Raw genomic sequence first — 17,350 nt, forward strand, 5'->3', positions numbered from 1 at the left:
TCTCCTCCTCCCTGAATTCTTATCCAGTATGTCAGAGATAACTTAGTTCTCCTCAGATGCAGAGGCAGTTCACTGGATTCAACGAGCAATGCATTAATGGACGTTGTTTTAGGTATACTTTTTGAGGCAGCTTCAATTATCATACATGTAATTTCACTAGCTCATCTACTTTTCCATTCATTTTAATGTTTCTGGCTAATTCCCTGCAGAATTCTTTAAATTTGTCCCACTGAGCCCCTTTAAAGCCATCTATATATAGGAGAACTTTCTTGGGTACATCTATCTATTTATATTACATATAATGGGAAAGTGGTCACTACCCACATTATCGTTGCATATTTTCCACTCACATTGACTAGCCATATTTGCAGAAACCAGTGTTAAATCAATGCATGACATCTTATTCCTATTTATATCTAATCTTGTTCCTTTACCACTGTTTATGCAAACAAGATTTCTGGTATCTATCACTTCTTCAGTCGCTGTACCATTACAATCAGTATGATCACTTTCCCATAGACTATTGTGTGCATTGAAATCACCGCACCAAACTTCTCTGTGACTTTCCTCTCCCAGTATTTCCTCAAACACTGCTGCTGTTAAAGTATGACATGGGTTGTAATAAATCATTTTTTGATTGAGCCTTGTGTTCTGTATACCTCAATAACTGAATGTGAGACAGCCACCCCCTTGTTTATTTACTCGATCATGTCTGACTGATTTGTATCCTGCCAATATAAAACCTAGATGTGGTCTCAACCATGTGAATAGGAGTAAGGAAGAAACACTCAAGGTACAAAGTACAAACTGGTTCTTATTTTCTGCTCTATCATAAGCAGAAAGCAACAGATGGCCAGCAGATGGAGACAAACTGTAACAAAAGGGAAATGGTACCCTCAGGGTGCTGCCTCGCTCCATCATCACAGTGGCGGAACAAGTGAAGAAATCATGAATCATCAGTGAGGGCCTTAAGTCAAAGCGTAGACTGTTTATTACAGGCGATTTCATTGTTTGCCCAGCTGCCCACTACTAAGTCTACTTGGAATAGCTGACATTCGAGTGAAATATTTAAGTTGTTTATTAACGTTAGAGAACTGGTCGCCTAATTTAGGGGCTTTGACGTTAGCTGACGTTAGCTAACGTTAGCTAAACCTACCAAGCTCAGTTAAACTTGTAAACACTTTTGTGAAAGATGGCTGACAACGGAACACACCCGGCTGAAGAGGACCCAGCTGCAGCTTTCCTGGCTCAACAGGAGAGTGAGATAGCGGGGATAGAGAACGACGGCGAAGGATTTGGAGCACTGGAAGGAGCGGGCGGCCAACAGCCGTCTCCGCCGCAGTTGCTCAACTATGGCAAGTTTGTGACTGACCTAATGTCAGCTTCGGCTAGCAAGCAAACGAGCTAACTAAAGCTAGCTAATATGTTTAGTGGCACTTGTACTGGAGTGGTAGTAGTTAGCGAACAATGGTCCTATCCCTATATGTTAACAATAGCATCACTAGCTTGTACATCCAGGTGGTGTATCAGTTAGCTTAGTCTAAACTAATGGAACGATAGCCTTATAGCTTCGCTAGCTAACTGACGGTAGTGCGTTTGTTTGCACACCGACAACGTACGTTAGTAAACGTTAGTCATTCCACCTCCTGACGTTGGAACGTTAGAGATGTCAAACTATGTAGCTTTTTTTACTAACACTGATTATGACCAAGTAAGTATATCTATAGTAACGTTATATAGCAGTAACTGAGATAAATAACATTAGCTAACTGTTCACGCTTCTCCGGAAAAACCTGTCCTGTCAATTGGCAAAGATGCATAAAGTTAGAGTACATCAGTGCCCAAACAGGTGCTGCTGCATTTCCGAGGTCTCAGCCGTAACGTTTAGCCTAAGGACAAAGTGACACTGCCGTAGTAACTCTTAGTAGCGGACATACGCTAACCCAGGTCATGAGGAAGTGAAGATAACTGGAAAACGTCAGGAAGCCCATCTTAGCTAACATTAAACTTTGTTTTCTTATAACAATGTCAGATGGTTTCGAAGATGAGCTTGCCGCAGTGAATGGGGATATGTTTCAGGTGAGCTTTACATTTATATTTTAACCTGTGTCTTAAATTAGAATTAATTACATTTTATTTGTGGTTTTTATTCTTAACACCATCAAATACTTTCATTTACTTTCACTTCATTTTTTGGTATTGGCATTTATATATTTTATAATGTGATGGATTTACCATCTACTCAGTATTTGGATCAAATATCTGTTTATGATAAATGTTTTATGTCCTCCCAAAAGGAGTCCAATGGCCCAACAGACAACTACGCAGCCATCGCCCAGGTGGATATTCAGAGGCAAGAGCCAGAGAGTTTACGCAAGTGGAGGGAGGAACAGAAGACACGCCTTGAGGCATTGGGTGAGCAACAATGTTATCATTGGGGAATTAATCATACTGTATAATGCACTTCCTACTTTGCAGCTGTAGTGACCCACTGTGATTGCGTTGTTTTGTTACGTGTCTTTTTGCAGTTTACCTTTAAGACGATTGATGCAGCATATGTACTGTAATTGTGTCACACACAGTCCTTCTAATATGTCAGTTGTTCTTCTCAGTTTTTCCTTTTTTAAAGACTCTCTGACTCTGTTGTTCTCTGCTGTTGCATCCTAACAAGACTTAGCATCCAAGGCAGCAGAGGCAGAGTGGAGAGAGAAAGCCAAAAAGGAGCTGGAGGACTGGCATGTACACCAGAATGAGCAGATGGAGAAGAACAAGGTCAACAATAGGTTAGTGTCTGACATGTCCCCTGTTCACATGCAGAGAAGTAACAGTTGGTTTATCATTATGATGTGATAATGCTGTAATCACCACACTGAACTCATTCTATTCAGATTAACAACTCAAGTGTTGTATTGGCAGATTGTAATATTTCTCAGCAGAAATCATTCAGAATTTTGTTTTTACTGTGCATGTCAAGTCAGATGCACTGTGTGGCGACAAACACTATATTAACAAGACTTTATCACATTAGGTGGACTTAATCTGTAAACTGAATGTTTATTGAGCGATGTAGCACATTGAAGCACTTGTGTTGGACTTACTGCACCAAGGGATCAAATGTTTGAGTGACTGGTGTAGTGTAACCGTTTCATGTTTAAATATATATATATATAGTATTGCTTATAATAGACAGTCTGTCTATTATTTAAAGATAGTTATTTTAGTCTGGTTGCAATCAATGGTGTACGTTACGCTTACAAAGATATTGCAGCCTTTCCTTTTCTTGACCAAGCTAACCCGTTCTTCTCTCACACTTTCCAACAGACTCTGTCCAAGTCTGGCACGGTATCACTCTGCATCTGTGGCTCTAGTTGTGGCCAGTTTCTCCCTCTGTGTCTGTGAAAGTGCTGAGAGACAATCCTCTGATGAGATATTTAGTCTACAGCTGTGTGTCCAGTTAGAATGCCTGGAAAACAAAACAGGAAGCTAGCTAGCTAGAAGGAATGCAAACACCAGAGAGTAAATGTCATGTTTTCATCAACGCTACAGCCTAGCACCAAAGCAGTCTGTAGTTGCCTGAAATGCTTCCCCTTTTCCAAGCTTGACAGTGTACTACAGTAGTACAGAAATATTATATTTAGTCCACCTCATTAGAACTGTTTCTCAGTCGCTTACATAATCATTTTAATGCAGACCCTAACATTTCTCTGCTTGTTGTTTGACACTGAAACTGTTCTCCTTTCTCCTTCTTTTTCCTGCTTTCTTGCCCTTGCCTGTGTACTAGGATTGCTGACAAGGCTTTCTACAAACAGCCCAACTCTGATGTTATAGGCTTTGTGTAGGTTTAGAATTCTTATGCTTTTTAATGTTGTATGCCCTGCCTACCCCGTGAGTTACCGGTAGTTGATTTTTACCTGATGCATGCCCAAACACTAAAAAGTCTGTTTTTGAAGGCCTAATTTGGTATTTCTTGCATTTTTATTTGATTGTTCCATACGCCATAGGTTATAATAAATATTAAATATGTTTCCAACAAAGTGTATGATTGGTATAAAGAAATGCATGAAGTCATTGTGTATTTATATACACAGGTGCTATTCATATGATTGAACTTTGTGGTTGAGCACCGTGTTTGGCTCAGATGGGTTTTGCTGTTATGGAATCTGTTCTGAAATTCCTCTAATATTAACATGTCTTTCTCTGGTCTCCCTCCCACCTGTAGAGCATCAGAGGAGGCTTTCCTGGCAGAGAGTGATGGCGACAGCCCAGGATCTGAATGGGAGAGAGTAGCCCGTCTCTGTGACTTCAATCCGAAAACCAACAAACAGGCAAAGGATGTTTCTCGAATGCGTTCTGTCCTCATCTCTCTCAAACAGACACCTCTAGTTCGCTAGAGGAGGTCGCAGGGAGAATTTTGTTCTAGAAACATTGCCTTTCAGTTTTAACCTCACATTGCATCAGAAGAGTTTCTATGCCCTTTTCCATAAAATTCCTGGTATGTTGATAACCTTTGAAAACTTCCCGCCTTTCTTGATGCCTAATATGCTGAAATAATATACTTAACTCCACTCTCTTGTGAGAAGATGAAGGACTGTGCTATTGTTACGACATCCTTTAGCTGGTCAGTTTTATCACTACTATACTTAAGAAAATATTGTTACTGTAAGTTAAACAGTTTCCTTCCCCTTTTAACTTATAAATTGTTATTAGGTCAACTTTATCGCATGCTTCTGCCAATATTTTGGATGCACAATTTTTGGTTGTTTTTATAAATTTGCATTTTGGTCAATGTCAAACACTTACTTATTAAGCACTATTGCGTATTAGATTGTAACCACTTATGCCTCTCATTAATGTAGAAACGCAGTCTTTGTTCACATTTGTTGTATTATATCCCTAATCATCATATTTAACGTAGCTGGCAGATTTTTCTCTTTCAAATGCGTAAGCTCGTGGCCTTTTTGACGTAGCTCTTAATCCAATTTGAGTATTTAGCCAGATGGATTTCCTCTTCAATTAGGCAAGATTTCAGGAAAAAAAAATTCACAACCAAAGATTTATGCTATCATCTAAATTTTCAGATTTCACATGATTAACGGCTTGCGCCATTTCTCATTTCACTGATTTTTCTCAGCAGACGTTTTATGCTCCATTTTTGTGTTACACCAATATGTGTTACTTTTTTTTTTTTAAACAGTAATGTCTGCACATTGTTTCACATGTTGCCTATTTGGACATTATCAATACTGAAAAAAGTGAATGTTAAAAGGGAACTGGAAAATAAAAATAGTGGAGTATGATCACCTAAAGTTATTTGTCCTCACGTATTTCCCAGCTAAGACTGTTGCCATCACAATGCCCTGGAGATAATCACTTGATTCTGTTTGTCCAGTTGATGCGTGAGGAGCTAAAATTATGTAGTAATGCCCAGTGCCAACATCCACCCTCGCATACCCAGACGCACATTGCTGAAGACTGTGCTGCTGTCTGTTTGAGGGACTTAGCCACAGTTTTTAGCATTCAAACATTAAAAACACAGACAACATGAAAAGTTTCTATGTGCACAGCAGCAAGTGTATTTTTATTCTATGATTCTAATTTGTTTTGTTTTCATATGATACGAGTGTCACACTTAACTGGCCACTGAAATGCCTCTGCCTAGGTAAAGTGATTTCACAAAGGGCTGTCGCATTCCTAATACAACCATTGGGCTATCCTACTCAAGGATCTTCAAGTGAAATTGAAAGTCTGAGTGTTTAAGGTGGACTTTGATGGACTGGGCCTGTCTCGTGTCTAAAAGCCTCTTTGCACTTCGATCTACTCATCCAGGCCATTATTTTATATATAAAAAAAAAACTGTTCACAATGAATTTCCTCACTGATTTGTTTTTCTTAAATAACCCATTAAATAAAGGTTGTATAAGGAGTAGATGTCCCCTGAATACAGTTGTTTGTGTGATGCTTTCTCAAATACACACAGGACACCAGATTAAACTTAAAATTTATATCAGAAGACAGGTGTTCTTTAGATCATTTCAGTGACAAAAGAAGCATATAATTTATATTTATCAGCATTTTGTCTAAAGACTTACATCACTATACAAGTAAAATCCAGCTTGCTTACTTGGTCTGATAGAGGAGCTGATTATACTATGTTGTTGCAAAATGTTTAATCACCATGAGCTATTCAGTGTTCAAACAACAATAAATAGTGGCCTTAACATAGGTATCTGAACAATACTGGAAACAATACATTATTAAGTTCATTCAGATAGTAAGATCAGTCAAATTCCAAGTTGGATCTGGTCTGACTCCGAGTTGAATGGCAGAGGTTTGGTCTGTCTTCATGGCTTGGGTTTCAGAGCTGTGGCAAAGACACCAAAAATAATGGCAACTACAGTGAAGCCCTGAGCAAAGATACGTCCCCTCATCAACAGCTGGGACTGTCTGGTTTTCCCTTGATGGAAGGCACGGAGACCATAAATCAGCGCTCCAGCTGTTCCCACACAACCTGGGGAACACAAAGCAAAGCACAACTTATAAACAGGATCCAACAGAACAGCGCCCAGGTACTGGACGGGTTGACTGCGTGCAAAAAGAAGATAAAAGGTGGTGAGCAAATACTGTCTCTAATGTCATAAAACATTGGAAGATGAATGCGTCATGTGTGAGTTTCTGATTAGATTTTTGTTTTTTAGCTATCCACTGCTGCCACCAACCACACAATACAATGGAGATACATTTATTTATTTATTTTTAAGCTCAAAGAATAAAAATTTAAAAAATCCCATTAACAATCTCAACAACATTTCTGGCCACAGACTTCATTATCAGCAGTTTTGAGACTATTTAGAAATACTGTAGTCCCAAACTTTACACCACAACGGAAGTATAATATAATGGGTCGCAGCACAAGTTTCAGAGATGGAGATCATTAACGAGACTCAAATGACAACAAATTGTTTCTGGCCGTGACAAACGAAGCTGACAAATATACACTAGGTAGTTAGCTACTTTTTCCTCTGATGTTAGCTTAGCCTACATACTTACTATTTCCTAACCCAGTACAATCAGCTGAGTGTGTTAGAGCTTTAAATGCTAACGCAGATTTAGATATTGATTTGACCACACTGTAGGATAAAAGACAAGATGTCCCGTCCCGGTGCTGCACTTCTGTAACTTCGCTCTGCAGTGTTACCCTGCTTGTATAACTCACCTATTGGGACGAATGGGTTCTCCTTGGTTTTTCTAATAAATTTTTCTTTGAAGGTCTCATCTTTGATCCTCGGCAAAGGGTTGAAGCCTTCTATAATCGGAGGCTGGGAAAAGTCAAAAGGCATAGGTCCTGACTGCGATGGTTCAGGTGTTTGCTCAGGGGCCGCTGGTGCTGCTGCTGTCGCCGCCATGCTTACCTTGGACTGCAGAACCAATGACTAGAGGAACTAAAGAACTACACTTCCGGTTGCACTTTGCCACATTACCTCCTCCTGGCGTATGCGCACACAGCACACAGAGCTTAAAAGACAAATGTTAACAGTGTCAACGTTCATTAAAGTACACTGCGCTACACAAACAATATGGATCCACATTAATGCAAGATCATATAACAATTATAAAATCTCATAAAAATTAAATATAGCATAAAACACTTTAGTAGTAACTGTTGTTCCAAATAGAACAACCAGCTAAATTCTGAATATAACAGCCTTACTATGCACTGACCAGTTATTTTATGGTGCCTTCAGTGACAGCAGTAGTAAAAATTTGAATGATAAACGGGCCTACAAGCTCAGATAAGCATTGTACATTGTTAGCATGATACAAATTAGATATGTTTCAAGGAATTAACTAATCTAAGACTGCAATCTATGATGTCCTAGGACCATATTTTGTTTAATAATGAAATGTTTAAACAAATGTTTAATGTTTAGACAGGAAGATTACTGATAGTATCTTAATGGTATTACAGGTGAAAATGTTTGCCAATCGCTCTTTTTAAGAAGATCCCCACTTACAACTAAGCAGCAGTATTGGGCAAAGTTCAGTGTTCCAACCATCATTGAATTTCAAATAGGTGAGTATTGATGTTGTATTTTGGGTTGGAAACTGGTAGTTTTGCTTTGAATGAATTAACATTTTCCATCCATCCATTTGTTTATTTATTTAACACCCCCATTAGCTTTCCAATTTGGTCTAAGGTGAGATTACTTCAACAGATGTATCCTGTTGAAGTAGAATTGGGCATGACAGTGAAGCCCCCTTCCAGTTAGCGCAACGCTCAGCTAAAAAAGTTAAAAAGAAAAACAAACAAACAAACATGTCTCAATAAGAAAATAGATATTCATCAAATAAAGCAAACAAAGAGTTTCCCTTCGGGGATCAATAAAGTATTTCTGATTCTGAAAATCTGAATGTTCTTAAAAGGCCAATTTGCAACCATAAAGACTGCACAAGGACTCCAGCTGTAAAGAGGACAGATGAAATGTGTACCAAAGTCTTGATGTCTGTTGAAGTCAAACCATAAAAATAAGTAAAGAATAACATTTCATAAAAACAGCACACAAATACTTTTCAATCTTTTTATTGAATATTAAGGTAAATATTTCACATTAATACAGGCTACATAAAGTAGAGCCACTATACGACATGAAATTTACTCTCATTTTAACCCTTTTTAGTATGTAAACAATTATACATGTATTTACCACTCTAAAAGGTTCTGATTTCTCTTTCTCTTTAGGTAATCATCATCTAGTTCTGGGCCAAGTTTAAATAGCTACTTCATGTTGAGCCCCCTGCAGCCCAAGAACGGTGTATGTGGGTTTAAGTCAAAATCGCTAAACTACGCAGAGAATGGATCCTGTTGAACAGGTGATCGCGCATGTTTGTTTGCATCATCGGGACACTGCTAATAGCTCTCGCCAAATTTCCTTTCCTTGTTTGAGATAGGCACATCAAAGAATGGCGTCAAAAGAACTTCCAATTCTTCAACCTCTGCTCTGCACTCTCAGGTCTCTACTAAAGTTAACATGTACGTTTTTCTTTTTTCGTTTGTCTTATTCGGTCATATTCGTCAGTTGGTATTTCATGTTTGCGCTGTGGGTCATGCTGTGTGCGTTTGATTGCTGTGGACGCGGTCTAGTTGACGTGGTTCAAGTGCACATTGCCCACATGAGGTGCCCAGGTACCAGGCCACACCTGAAGGGAGAGAGGACCGATAAGGGGTAAATGTTAGAACAAATGTAGTCAAACATCATATCAGACTAATGGCAGAAATACAAGCCTGACAGTTTAACTCTAAGCATATGATTAGACAGCATGGGTATAATAAAAGAGGACATTACCTGCTGTTGTGGGTCAGAGTTATCTGCATTGTTGGGGACCACTTTGATAATGGGGCTCCATGCGGGGTCACCAGCGTGCAAACCATTGTACATTGGTCCCCCCGGCCCCTCTGCCATGGGAAGATGAGGGGGCAGCATTGTTCCTCCATACATTGACATAGGCATGCCCTGAATGGACAATAATGAGTAAGTGGTAAAATATGTGTACATAAGAGGAACAGCGGTTAAATCATCTACAGAGCTTATGGCTTTGTGTTACCTTTGGGAAGTCCATGTAACTGTTGGGCAAATGCTGAGGCGGGTGGTAGTTGTTAGCAGGGTTTGCGATGCCTGTGTCGTCCTGCTCCATGGGCTGGTGCTGAGAGAAGGCAGACTGCTCTGCCTGCTGCTGAGGGTGCATCATGTGGCTGCTCATCAGGGGCTGGGACCAACCAGACATGGCCTCTGAACCAAGACACACAGGGTTAGCATTACTAATGGATATCAGTTACTAGTGCACAGTAATTGAGATTGAAATATGTTCTTGTGTTTAAATCACACTTTTGAGATTATTAATTTTCAATTTTCACAGTTGTCTTAATTCTAACAAACAAAAAAGGAAATCAAAATACCAAACCAAATTCACTCTTACCTGAAGCACTGCCGACCCCGAACGACCAAATGCCTCCCTGTCCAACAGATGCCGTGTAGCTGGTGGTGAGGAGAGGTGGGTTGACAGAACCCGTCTGCCTGATCCTAGCCAGCCGCTCTGTGCCGATGGGTGGGGGGACCTTCCGGTCCTGCTGCGAGGAGCTGCCTGGCTTAGGCTGGGGAGGGGGGGCCACAGCTGAGGTGGAAAGGGCAGAAGATGACACCGTAGAGGGAGGCGGGACAGGAGATTCACCTAGTGGATAAGAGACAGTATAACAAGAAATAGTTAGGGGCAGATCACATTTGAAAGCATTGCTAAAAACATTCATTTGCACAGTGCCTTTAAGTGCTGCTTTACAAAAAAATAGAAAATAGCCAATAAAAATACCATACATGAATTTAAAATGGGTTATAGAAGAAACAAGCCAATATAAAAAGATTGGTTACAAAATGGCTTTTCTAAAAGTCTAAACAGATAATTCAAGGCGGAAAAGTTATAAGAAAATCACAACAATAAAAAGAAGAATGTGAGCCTAGTACCTGATGTGGATGCACTCCATGGGTGAGGGGAAAAGTGCTGTCTGCTGAATGAGGGTGTGCCAACTGGTGTATGACCGTGCAGATACACAGGGCTGCCAGACATACTGGTGGCATAACTGGTCAAAGCTGTGGGTTCAGACAATTAAAGAGACGGCTCATTATTGAGCACATGAGAAAGCAAACTACCTCAAAACTTCACTTCACAACTTTACTAAAAAATACAAGGCCTTATGTTAAGACACGTTTCAACTATGCTACCTTTTCTCACATGTATGATTTTTTTATATTCGATTGCATATATACTGTTGCTACCCCCATTTTGATGCTGTTATTTTAGTTAGGTTCCTATTTAAAAAAGGTCCCTCTTCTTAATATCAAAGGAATTAACGCAGTTAAATAAACATCAACAAAATGATAATGTATAAACTAAAATGAAAACTGTCATACCGATGGGGCTGTTGACCATCCTCTGTGAGGCAGAGCGGTAGCCAGGGGCTTTGGAGCTGTCTGGAGGAGGTGGGGGCATCATATTCTCCATCTGGCCCATGCTCATGTAGGCTGGTGGGGCTGAGTACGACTGTTCTGGAGGTGATCGAGTTGGTAGATGGCATGCACCCCACACCTGATTGTTTCCAACCTGCAAGGCAAGCACAATTGAAAACAAAATTAGAATTATTGGGTTCATGACTGATCTTATGTAACAGCAAAAAAGGAACCATGATATTTGTACTGTTTAGTTTAAATCACTTTTAATTTTGATGTCTGGCTAAAATTTAAATTATAAATGTTACTTGAAGTCACCTGGTTATTGTTATCAAAGATGCTGCTGAAGTTGAAGAGGCCTGCAGGACCGAAGTTGGGGGGTATCTGCTGAGGCTTGCCTGCATTGGCCACATGCTGCATCTGGGAACCATTCATCATCCCCAGGTTAGCAGAGACCTGAAGGGAGCCTGGAGCCTGGGCTTGAGCTTGGGTCTGGGCTTGTGGAGGCAAATTTGTGGGCTGGGACGTCTGGTTTTGGTTCTGTTTCAGGGGTTCTTGCTGAGCATTGAAGGGCACAAACACAGATTGTTGTTGCGTCTGTTGCTGCTGCTGTTGTTGCTGCTGCTGCTGCTCAGGAAGGGAATAGTAAGGCCCTGGTGGCTGCATACGATGGGAGACTCTGGGCGCAGGGGCTGAGAAGTGGGGTACAGTGTTGTTGGGGTGTGCAACATTGTGTGAGAGGACAGGAGGAGGTGCTGAGGGGAGGTGGGAGCTGTGCTGCGGGTTGAGGAGGGGTGGTGGCGCCTCTGAGGAGGGTACAGAGGAGGGAGGGGGAGGTAACTGCTGTCGAGGCTCTGGCTTGGGAGGTAAAGCCATGGCAGGGGCCGTGAAACCCACAGAGTTGATGCTCTCACTGACAGACAAAGGCTGGTTCTCTACAGGTAGAGAGGGTTTGTCTTTTCCAGGAGGGGCAACGGAACTGGGCTCTGTTTTAGTTGGCTGGATGGGGGGCTGTGAGATAGGACCGACTGGCTGCTGAGGGGGATTAGCGGTAGTTGTAGTGGAACTGTGATGTGCAGGAGAACCTGTGCCTCGTACTGCATTGCTGCCACTAGTAGAAGTGGCGGCAACAGACACAGGGGTGACACCAGTAGGCTTGGGGTCAGGGGCGAAGAGCTGTTTTCTGACAGAGGAAGGAGTGGGGATGCTCGGCTGGGGATTGTATGGGGTAGGATTAGGAGTATGAGGCGAGGCTGTAGATGTGTTAGGAGCACTGATGGTGGTGGTGTTGGTGGTCGTGACTGAGGCTCCTGAGCTGACTGTGTTGCTGTGCTCACTATGGGTCGAGTTGGGTCTGGCCTGGCCTCCAGTGCTGTTGGTTCCTCCATTGTGTTTGGGAGAGCTGTTAGCACTGCCGGGACTAACAGGACGCACAGGGAAGGGTCCCCAGGTGCTGGCGGCGGGAGAGAAGGTGCCACCAAACTGGGCCATGGGTAGACGAGGGTGTCTGATCTGGTGCATGGTCTGAGCGGCCAGTAGAGCCAGCTGAGGGTGGGCGTACGCCAAGGGCAAAGACACAGGGAAAGGCTGTCTGACATTTGATGAGAGCCCCTTCCCAATCTTTCCCCCGGCCTGAGAGGAGGATGAAGACGAGGATGAAGAGGGCTGGAACGAGACGCCTGTGGAGGTGACCAACGAGCTTAGGGCCTTTGGCCCAGTGGTTGAACCGCTGGAGGCCCCTGTGGTACTTGGGAAGGAAGCTGAGGTCGTTTTAGAGCCTGGGGCTCTGATGTGATTCCGGGGGATCAGATCTTCAAGCTCTTTGGCTGGGTCTTGGATTAGAGCATTGATCAGCTGGACTGCATACCTTGTGGACTCTGTGCCTCCTCTGAAACAACAAAGCACACTTTATTCAGACTACGTTCTTGTGTCATAAAGTATAGCAAATCTTAAAGTGATGACATCATTCAGTCTGATAAAGTTTTGTGACAGACCACAGCACAACCAAAAAATGTTTTAGTGGTGAAGTGTAAGTGTGGTTCCATTCCTGGTCCTCAGTTTTTTTGTTAATTGAAAGCAATTAATCGTGCAGTGCAACCTACCCAAAACTGTTTCTGCAATGGTTTGCAGCACATGCAATTATTAAACTCTCTGCTGGTGTGTTAAGTCCATTGCTGCTGCCTCATTGTTCTCATGCAATCAGCCTTCTTGTCTTAGCTCGAATCATTTCCAGTGCACCAAGAAACTATGTACTAGCAATAGCAAATGTGCAGGTTTACTGTTTTCACCTTAACAATAGTGGACCAAAATGCAGGCACCACATCCAGAAGGGCTACAGACTAAACATTGTTATTTTTCCAGCTGGCCCGATCAACATTAAATTTAAGTCTCTGTTATGCTGCAGTGGTGCTTACAGTCCGCCAGAGGGCATTATTTTTACCTGATGGTGATCATCCTCTCCCCGTTCTTGTCCTTCTGTTTGTCTACGTCAATGTGAGCTCCTGTCACATCCTGGATGGCTGTGATGTTGCAGCCTCCCCGGCCCATGATCCGAGACACAACAGAGGCTGGCACAGACAGCTTCTTTGATCTTCAAAAGAAACAGTAAAATTTCATTATTTGTGTGTCTATACCAGCAGATGGTAACACTACTGACTGTAATTTACATGAACTGATACCCACAAACCAAACAAGTTCTTTGAATTTGGAACGGTCTTTCTCATAGAAATGTATGCAGATTAAGTAAAACTTGGCCATGTCAATCAAAACCCTGTGAAAGTTTGCATGTAAAGAGATAAAATTAAATGAACCACTGACCGTCTGACCACCTCCTTCCAACCTTCTTCTCTCTTCTGACCTCTCTTGGGGCTTGTGAGGCTGAGTTTGCTGTTGGGTGAGGTGACGGGAAGAGCCATGGTCTTGAATGGAGAGGGCAAGGAGTTGGAGGTGGAGTCGTTCATGTCCGGAGCTCTGTGACAAAATGGGCAAAGCTCAGGTTTATTGGATCACAATAATGAAGATATAATCTGTTATTTTTAATGTTGGTTGAATATTTCAAAATGTTTTGAAATAAGTCTGCAATTTAACAATACTTTATGTAAATAGTTCACATAAAAATAGCATTTTAAAACTCAGCTTGTTCTCCCTAAATGAGCAGCTACACACACACACACACACACACACACACACAGCTGCATGTCAGTTGATAAATGTGCTCTGCGCCATCGGGGACTCACTTTTGCGTTGGTTTTGAGATGGACACTGTGACCTTGTTGTCCACCTTGCCGTCAGTCTGCGGCTGAGGAAAGTGTCTCTTCTCTGGGCCGCGCAGGAGGGCCTGGGACTGGGCTGCTCCTGAGGAGGGGGCTGAGGAAGAGGAGGAGGAGGAAGAGGAGGAGTAGGAGGAGGCGGAGGAGGTGAGGTCAGGGAGGTAGTTGAGCTCCTGACTCTTGCCCCCGCTGCTGCTGCTCTCACTGGCACAGTCGGTGCTATCCAAGGGGTCAGAATCGCTGTTGCCACCTGTCACTCCCCCACCCCCACCCCGTGGCTCACCGTGGATCTTGTTCTTGTCAGCCTTGTGCTGTGCTAGTGCAACCTAGAGGGAAGACACATACACAGGTGCTTTTAGTCTGGACAATCAAATCTACAGAGCACATTATGAATCAGCAAAGACAAACAATCCTGTTGATAAAAGCTCTAGGGCTCACCTGCGGATCCTGTAATATGATGGGTTCGTTGGGCGAAGAGTCCTTGGTTTTGTTCTTTTTGTTCTTGCGATTGGTGCTTGGGGTAGTGGCCACACTTGCTCGCTTCTTACCAAAAGCTGTAGTGAAAGTGGTGGAGGTGGCAGATATACCAATGGTGGTGGTGGTGGTTGCACTTGGAGGCTCAATAGGAACCTCTGTTTCTGAGGGGGGTAAAATTCAGACAGGAACGGTTACCAACCTCTTATTTCTAGTACAAGTATTAATAAACTCCAATTCTGCAGTCTCTTAACTTATAGCAAAAGTCATAAAAAAGTTACCGTCAGCTGAATCCTCCTTCTGCTCCTGCATCTCAAAGAACTCCTCCTTGGTTTTCTGCCCCTCCTCTTCCTCCTGCTTCCTCTTCTGCTCCTCCTTCTTCTTCTTGCGTTTCTCTTTACGCTTCTCACGTTTAGCAGCCAGGGCCTGTTTCTTGCTCTCCTCCCGGGACTGTCAAAGACAACAGTCATAAAAAACATGTTTCTCCTCATCCAGTGTGTGCAGTGTATTCACAATGCAATAACCTCGCAAAGCACAGCCATAGGGTCTGACATTACCTTCTCCAAGTCTAGCTCCTTGAGGAGAATGCTAGCATTCTTGTTGGCCTCGGCTGCCTGCTGGTCTTTGGCTTTGACAATGGTCTCCATGCACTGGTGGCACTTCTTCAACAGCTCCTGCAACAGCAGGAAATCAACAGCTGGAGTTATAGTTCTGCTAACATCTTCATCAGCTTTGTTAAGTCCAATAGATGTAGCAGACTAATGACTGAAAAGGAAATCAATGCCTACCTTGTCAGCGATTGTGGCGATATATCTCATGCACTCAATATCTGATGGGAATTGGTTGACTTCCTTCACAAGATACTGCACCACCTTCACATGACCCTAAAATGTAAAAGTAAAATGGTTAGTAACCAGAGGCTTGCCACAGTGTAGCGTGACAAACTGACAATCAGGGTTTTGGTCAACTCTGCACCTTCCGAAAAGCAGCCATGAGTGGGGTAATCTTGCGGTTGTCGGCTGCATCCACATCAGCACTGGCATGCACCAAGAGCTGGACCACGTCAAAATGGCCACCGTTTGCTGCAAGCCAGAGAGGAGTGTTCCCTTTCTTGTTTCGTACGTCGATATGGGCACCCCTGCACAGACAGAAAGAAGTGTTGCTTTAAGGAGTCACATAAAGGTATAGGACTGGGAGAAGACATAAAACATGAAAAAAAGCACAATTTGTGCACCATTGGTAGTTGCAATGAAAACAGCAATATGGGGCTTTATTCACCAATAGTCTGTGCGAGCACAATGTCCTACACAGCATCAAACAACTCACCTGCAGGAAAATTATGACCTAATTCACTCAACAGAAGCAACTGAGGATCATCTTATAAGAAAACTACGTCATGGTTCTGTACAGAAACAAAGAGCACTCACCTGTTGATAAGTAGCTCACAAAACTTGTAGTGGCCCTTGTCTGCAGCAATGGTGAGGGCAGTGTCTCGGGATGAGGGAACAGGGGGAGCGTTGACATCAGCGCCTTTATCCAGCAGCACTCGGCCCACCTCTGCATAACCTCCTGAGGCTGCCTCCATCAGAGGAGTAAGGCCAGTCTGCATGAAGTGAGAAGTCACTTAGCAAGATAGCCAGCTGCATCCAAGGCTCAGCCAGCGCAAAATATTTACAAATTAATTTATAAAAAAGGATGGAAACTAGAAGACCATGTCTTGGTGAACGTGGCCAGACTCCTCACCTTAGCACGATGCTCTACGTTGGCCTTGCGATCTAGCAGCAGACTGACGACCTCAGCCCGCCCCTGGAAGCATGCTAGGGTCAGAGCTGTGTTTCTGTTGGTCTCAATCTGGGCGTTGATGTCCGAGCCCATATCGAGCAACAGCTTCACTGCCGGTACGTGACCATTCATAGCCGCCAGCATCAGAGGAGAGATTCCCAGCTTACTGCCAGTCCTGGTGAGAGAGTAAATAAATAAATTGTTTAGAGACCAAAAACCAAAATATTTAATTGTTTAATGTGCAATAAGAAGTATAACATGGATCACTGAATATTTGTCTTGGTTATCATTTTACTGCAATTTAGCAACTTAACATGTATTTGCACTTTTTGGAGAGCAGCATTTACCAAAGCAGCAGCTGCTATAAAGCTTTGGTTATGAAGTTACTGCATTATTGTTTCCTCACTCCTCACTTATAACAGAGGTAATCACTATGCTATTACTTTTGGGTGCAGCTAAAACCCAAAGGCACATTTTACAGAGATTTTTACAGAGTATTTGTTTGGTGCCATATGGTTTAAAAAACTCAGGTGTCTCCAAAGTACAACCTCACTCACTTTCAGGAACTAAAACAATGTCACATTCAGATTAAGGAGCTAATTAACCTAATAAGGGTGGACATGTTTACTTCATACAAAGGGGCCAAAGTGAATATTGAGGTTCCAGTCGCTCACCTGGAGTTAATCTCAGCTCCAGCATTGAGGAGTATCTTGATGATGTTGACGTAACCCCCAGAAGCAGCCAGGCTAAGAGGCGTGTAGTCTGAAACATTGCGGTGTTCCTTATTGGCTCCCCTAAGCAGCAGCAACTCAACCACCTTATGAACACAAG

General features: G+C 42.6%; 3 protein-coding genes across 8 annotated transcripts in view; 1 reads left to right on the plus strand and 2 right to left on the minus strand.

Annotated features, from left to right (window-relative positions):
• The first annotated feature begins 883 nt into the window (after positions 1 to 883).
• Positions 884 to 5,939, plus strand: cltb (clathrin, light chain B). Of its 3 annotated transcripts, XM_044206291.1 has the most exons (7): positions 904 to 1,355; positions 2,033 to 2,079; positions 2,298 to 2,415; positions 2,672 to 2,783; positions 3,322 to 3,342; positions 3,782 to 3,835; positions 4,220 to 5,939. In XM_044206291.1, exons 1-7 carry the CDS (start codon positions 1,193 to 1,195, stop codon positions 4,389 to 4,391), a joined length of 687 nt encoding a protein of 228 aa, XP_044062226.1. In that variant the 5' UTR covers positions 904 to 1,192; the 3' UTR covers positions 4,392 to 5,939. The 3 variants fall into 3 exon arrangements, with proteins under 3 accessions (XP_044062229.1, XP_044062226.1, XP_044062228.1); XM_044206293.1 differs by lacking the exon at positions 3,322 to 3,342; XM_044206294.1 differs by lacking the exons at positions 3,322 to 3,342; positions 3,782 to 3,835 and having other exon boundaries at positions 884 to 1,355.
• Positions 5,940 to 5,986: 47 nt separating this feature from the next.
• On the minus strand, positions 5,987 to 7,437 carry higd2a (HIG1 hypoxia inducible domain family, member 2A). The gene is made up of 2 exons (XM_044206295.1): positions 7,214 to 7,437; positions 5,987 to 6,508 (listed from the first exon to the last, which is right to left on the minus strand). Exons 1-2 carry the CDS (start codon positions 7,401 to 7,403, stop codon positions 6,342 to 6,344), a joined length of 357 nt encoding a protein of 118 aa, XP_044062230.1. The 5' UTR covers positions 7,404 to 7,437; the 3' UTR covers positions 5,987 to 6,341.
• A 1,125-nt stretch (positions 7,438 to 8,562) lies between these two features.
• ankhd1 (ankyrin repeat and KH domain containing 1) overlaps positions 8,563 to 17,350 on the minus strand; it is a 29,440-nt gene continuing 20,652 nt past the window's right edge. For all 4 annotated transcript variants that reach the window (XM_044206272.1, XM_044206271.1, XM_044206274.1 and 1 more), the window contains exons 22-39: positions 17,194 to 17,336; positions 16,481 to 16,694; positions 16,165 to 16,340; positions 15,713 to 15,875; positions 15,526 to 15,621; positions 15,295 to 15,411; positions 15,019 to 15,187; positions 14,702 to 14,901; positions 14,231 to 14,589; positions 13,812 to 13,964; positions 13,435 to 13,584; positions 11,313 to 12,882; positions 10,959 to 11,148; positions 10,512 to 10,637; positions 9,973 to 10,224; positions 9,601 to 9,785; positions 9,342 to 9,509; positions 8,563 to 9,195 (exon numbers count right to left, since the gene is read on the minus strand). In XM_044206272.1, coding sequence (XP_044062207.1) covers positions 9,136 to 9,195; positions 9,342 to 9,509; positions 9,601 to 9,785; positions 9,973 to 10,224; positions 10,512 to 10,637; positions 10,959 to 11,148; positions 11,313 to 12,882; positions 13,435 to 13,584; positions 13,812 to 13,964; positions 14,231 to 14,589; positions 14,702 to 14,901; positions 15,019 to 15,187; positions 15,295 to 15,411; positions 15,526 to 15,621; positions 15,713 to 15,875; positions 16,165 to 16,340; positions 16,481 to 16,694; positions 17,194 to 17,336 — 4,491 coding nt within the window. In that variant the 3' untranslated portion in view covers positions 8,563 to 9,135. The remainder of the gene's footprint in view (positions 9,196 to 9,341; positions 9,510 to 9,600; positions 9,786 to 9,972; positions 10,225 to 10,511; positions 10,638 to 10,958; positions 11,149 to 11,312; positions 12,883 to 13,434; positions 13,585 to 13,811; positions 13,965 to 14,230; positions 14,590 to 14,701; positions 14,902 to 15,018; positions 15,188 to 15,294; positions 15,412 to 15,525; positions 15,622 to 15,712; positions 15,876 to 16,164; positions 16,341 to 16,480; positions 16,695 to 17,193; positions 17,337 to 17,350) is intronic.

Source organism: Siniperca chuatsi, linkage group LG8, assembly GCF_020085105.1.
Source record: "Siniperca chuatsi isolate FFG_IHB_CAS linkage group LG8, ASM2008510v1, whole genome shotgun sequence".
NCBI lineage: Eukaryota > Metazoa > Chordata > Actinopteri > Centrarchiformes > Sinipercidae > Siniperca > Siniperca chuatsi.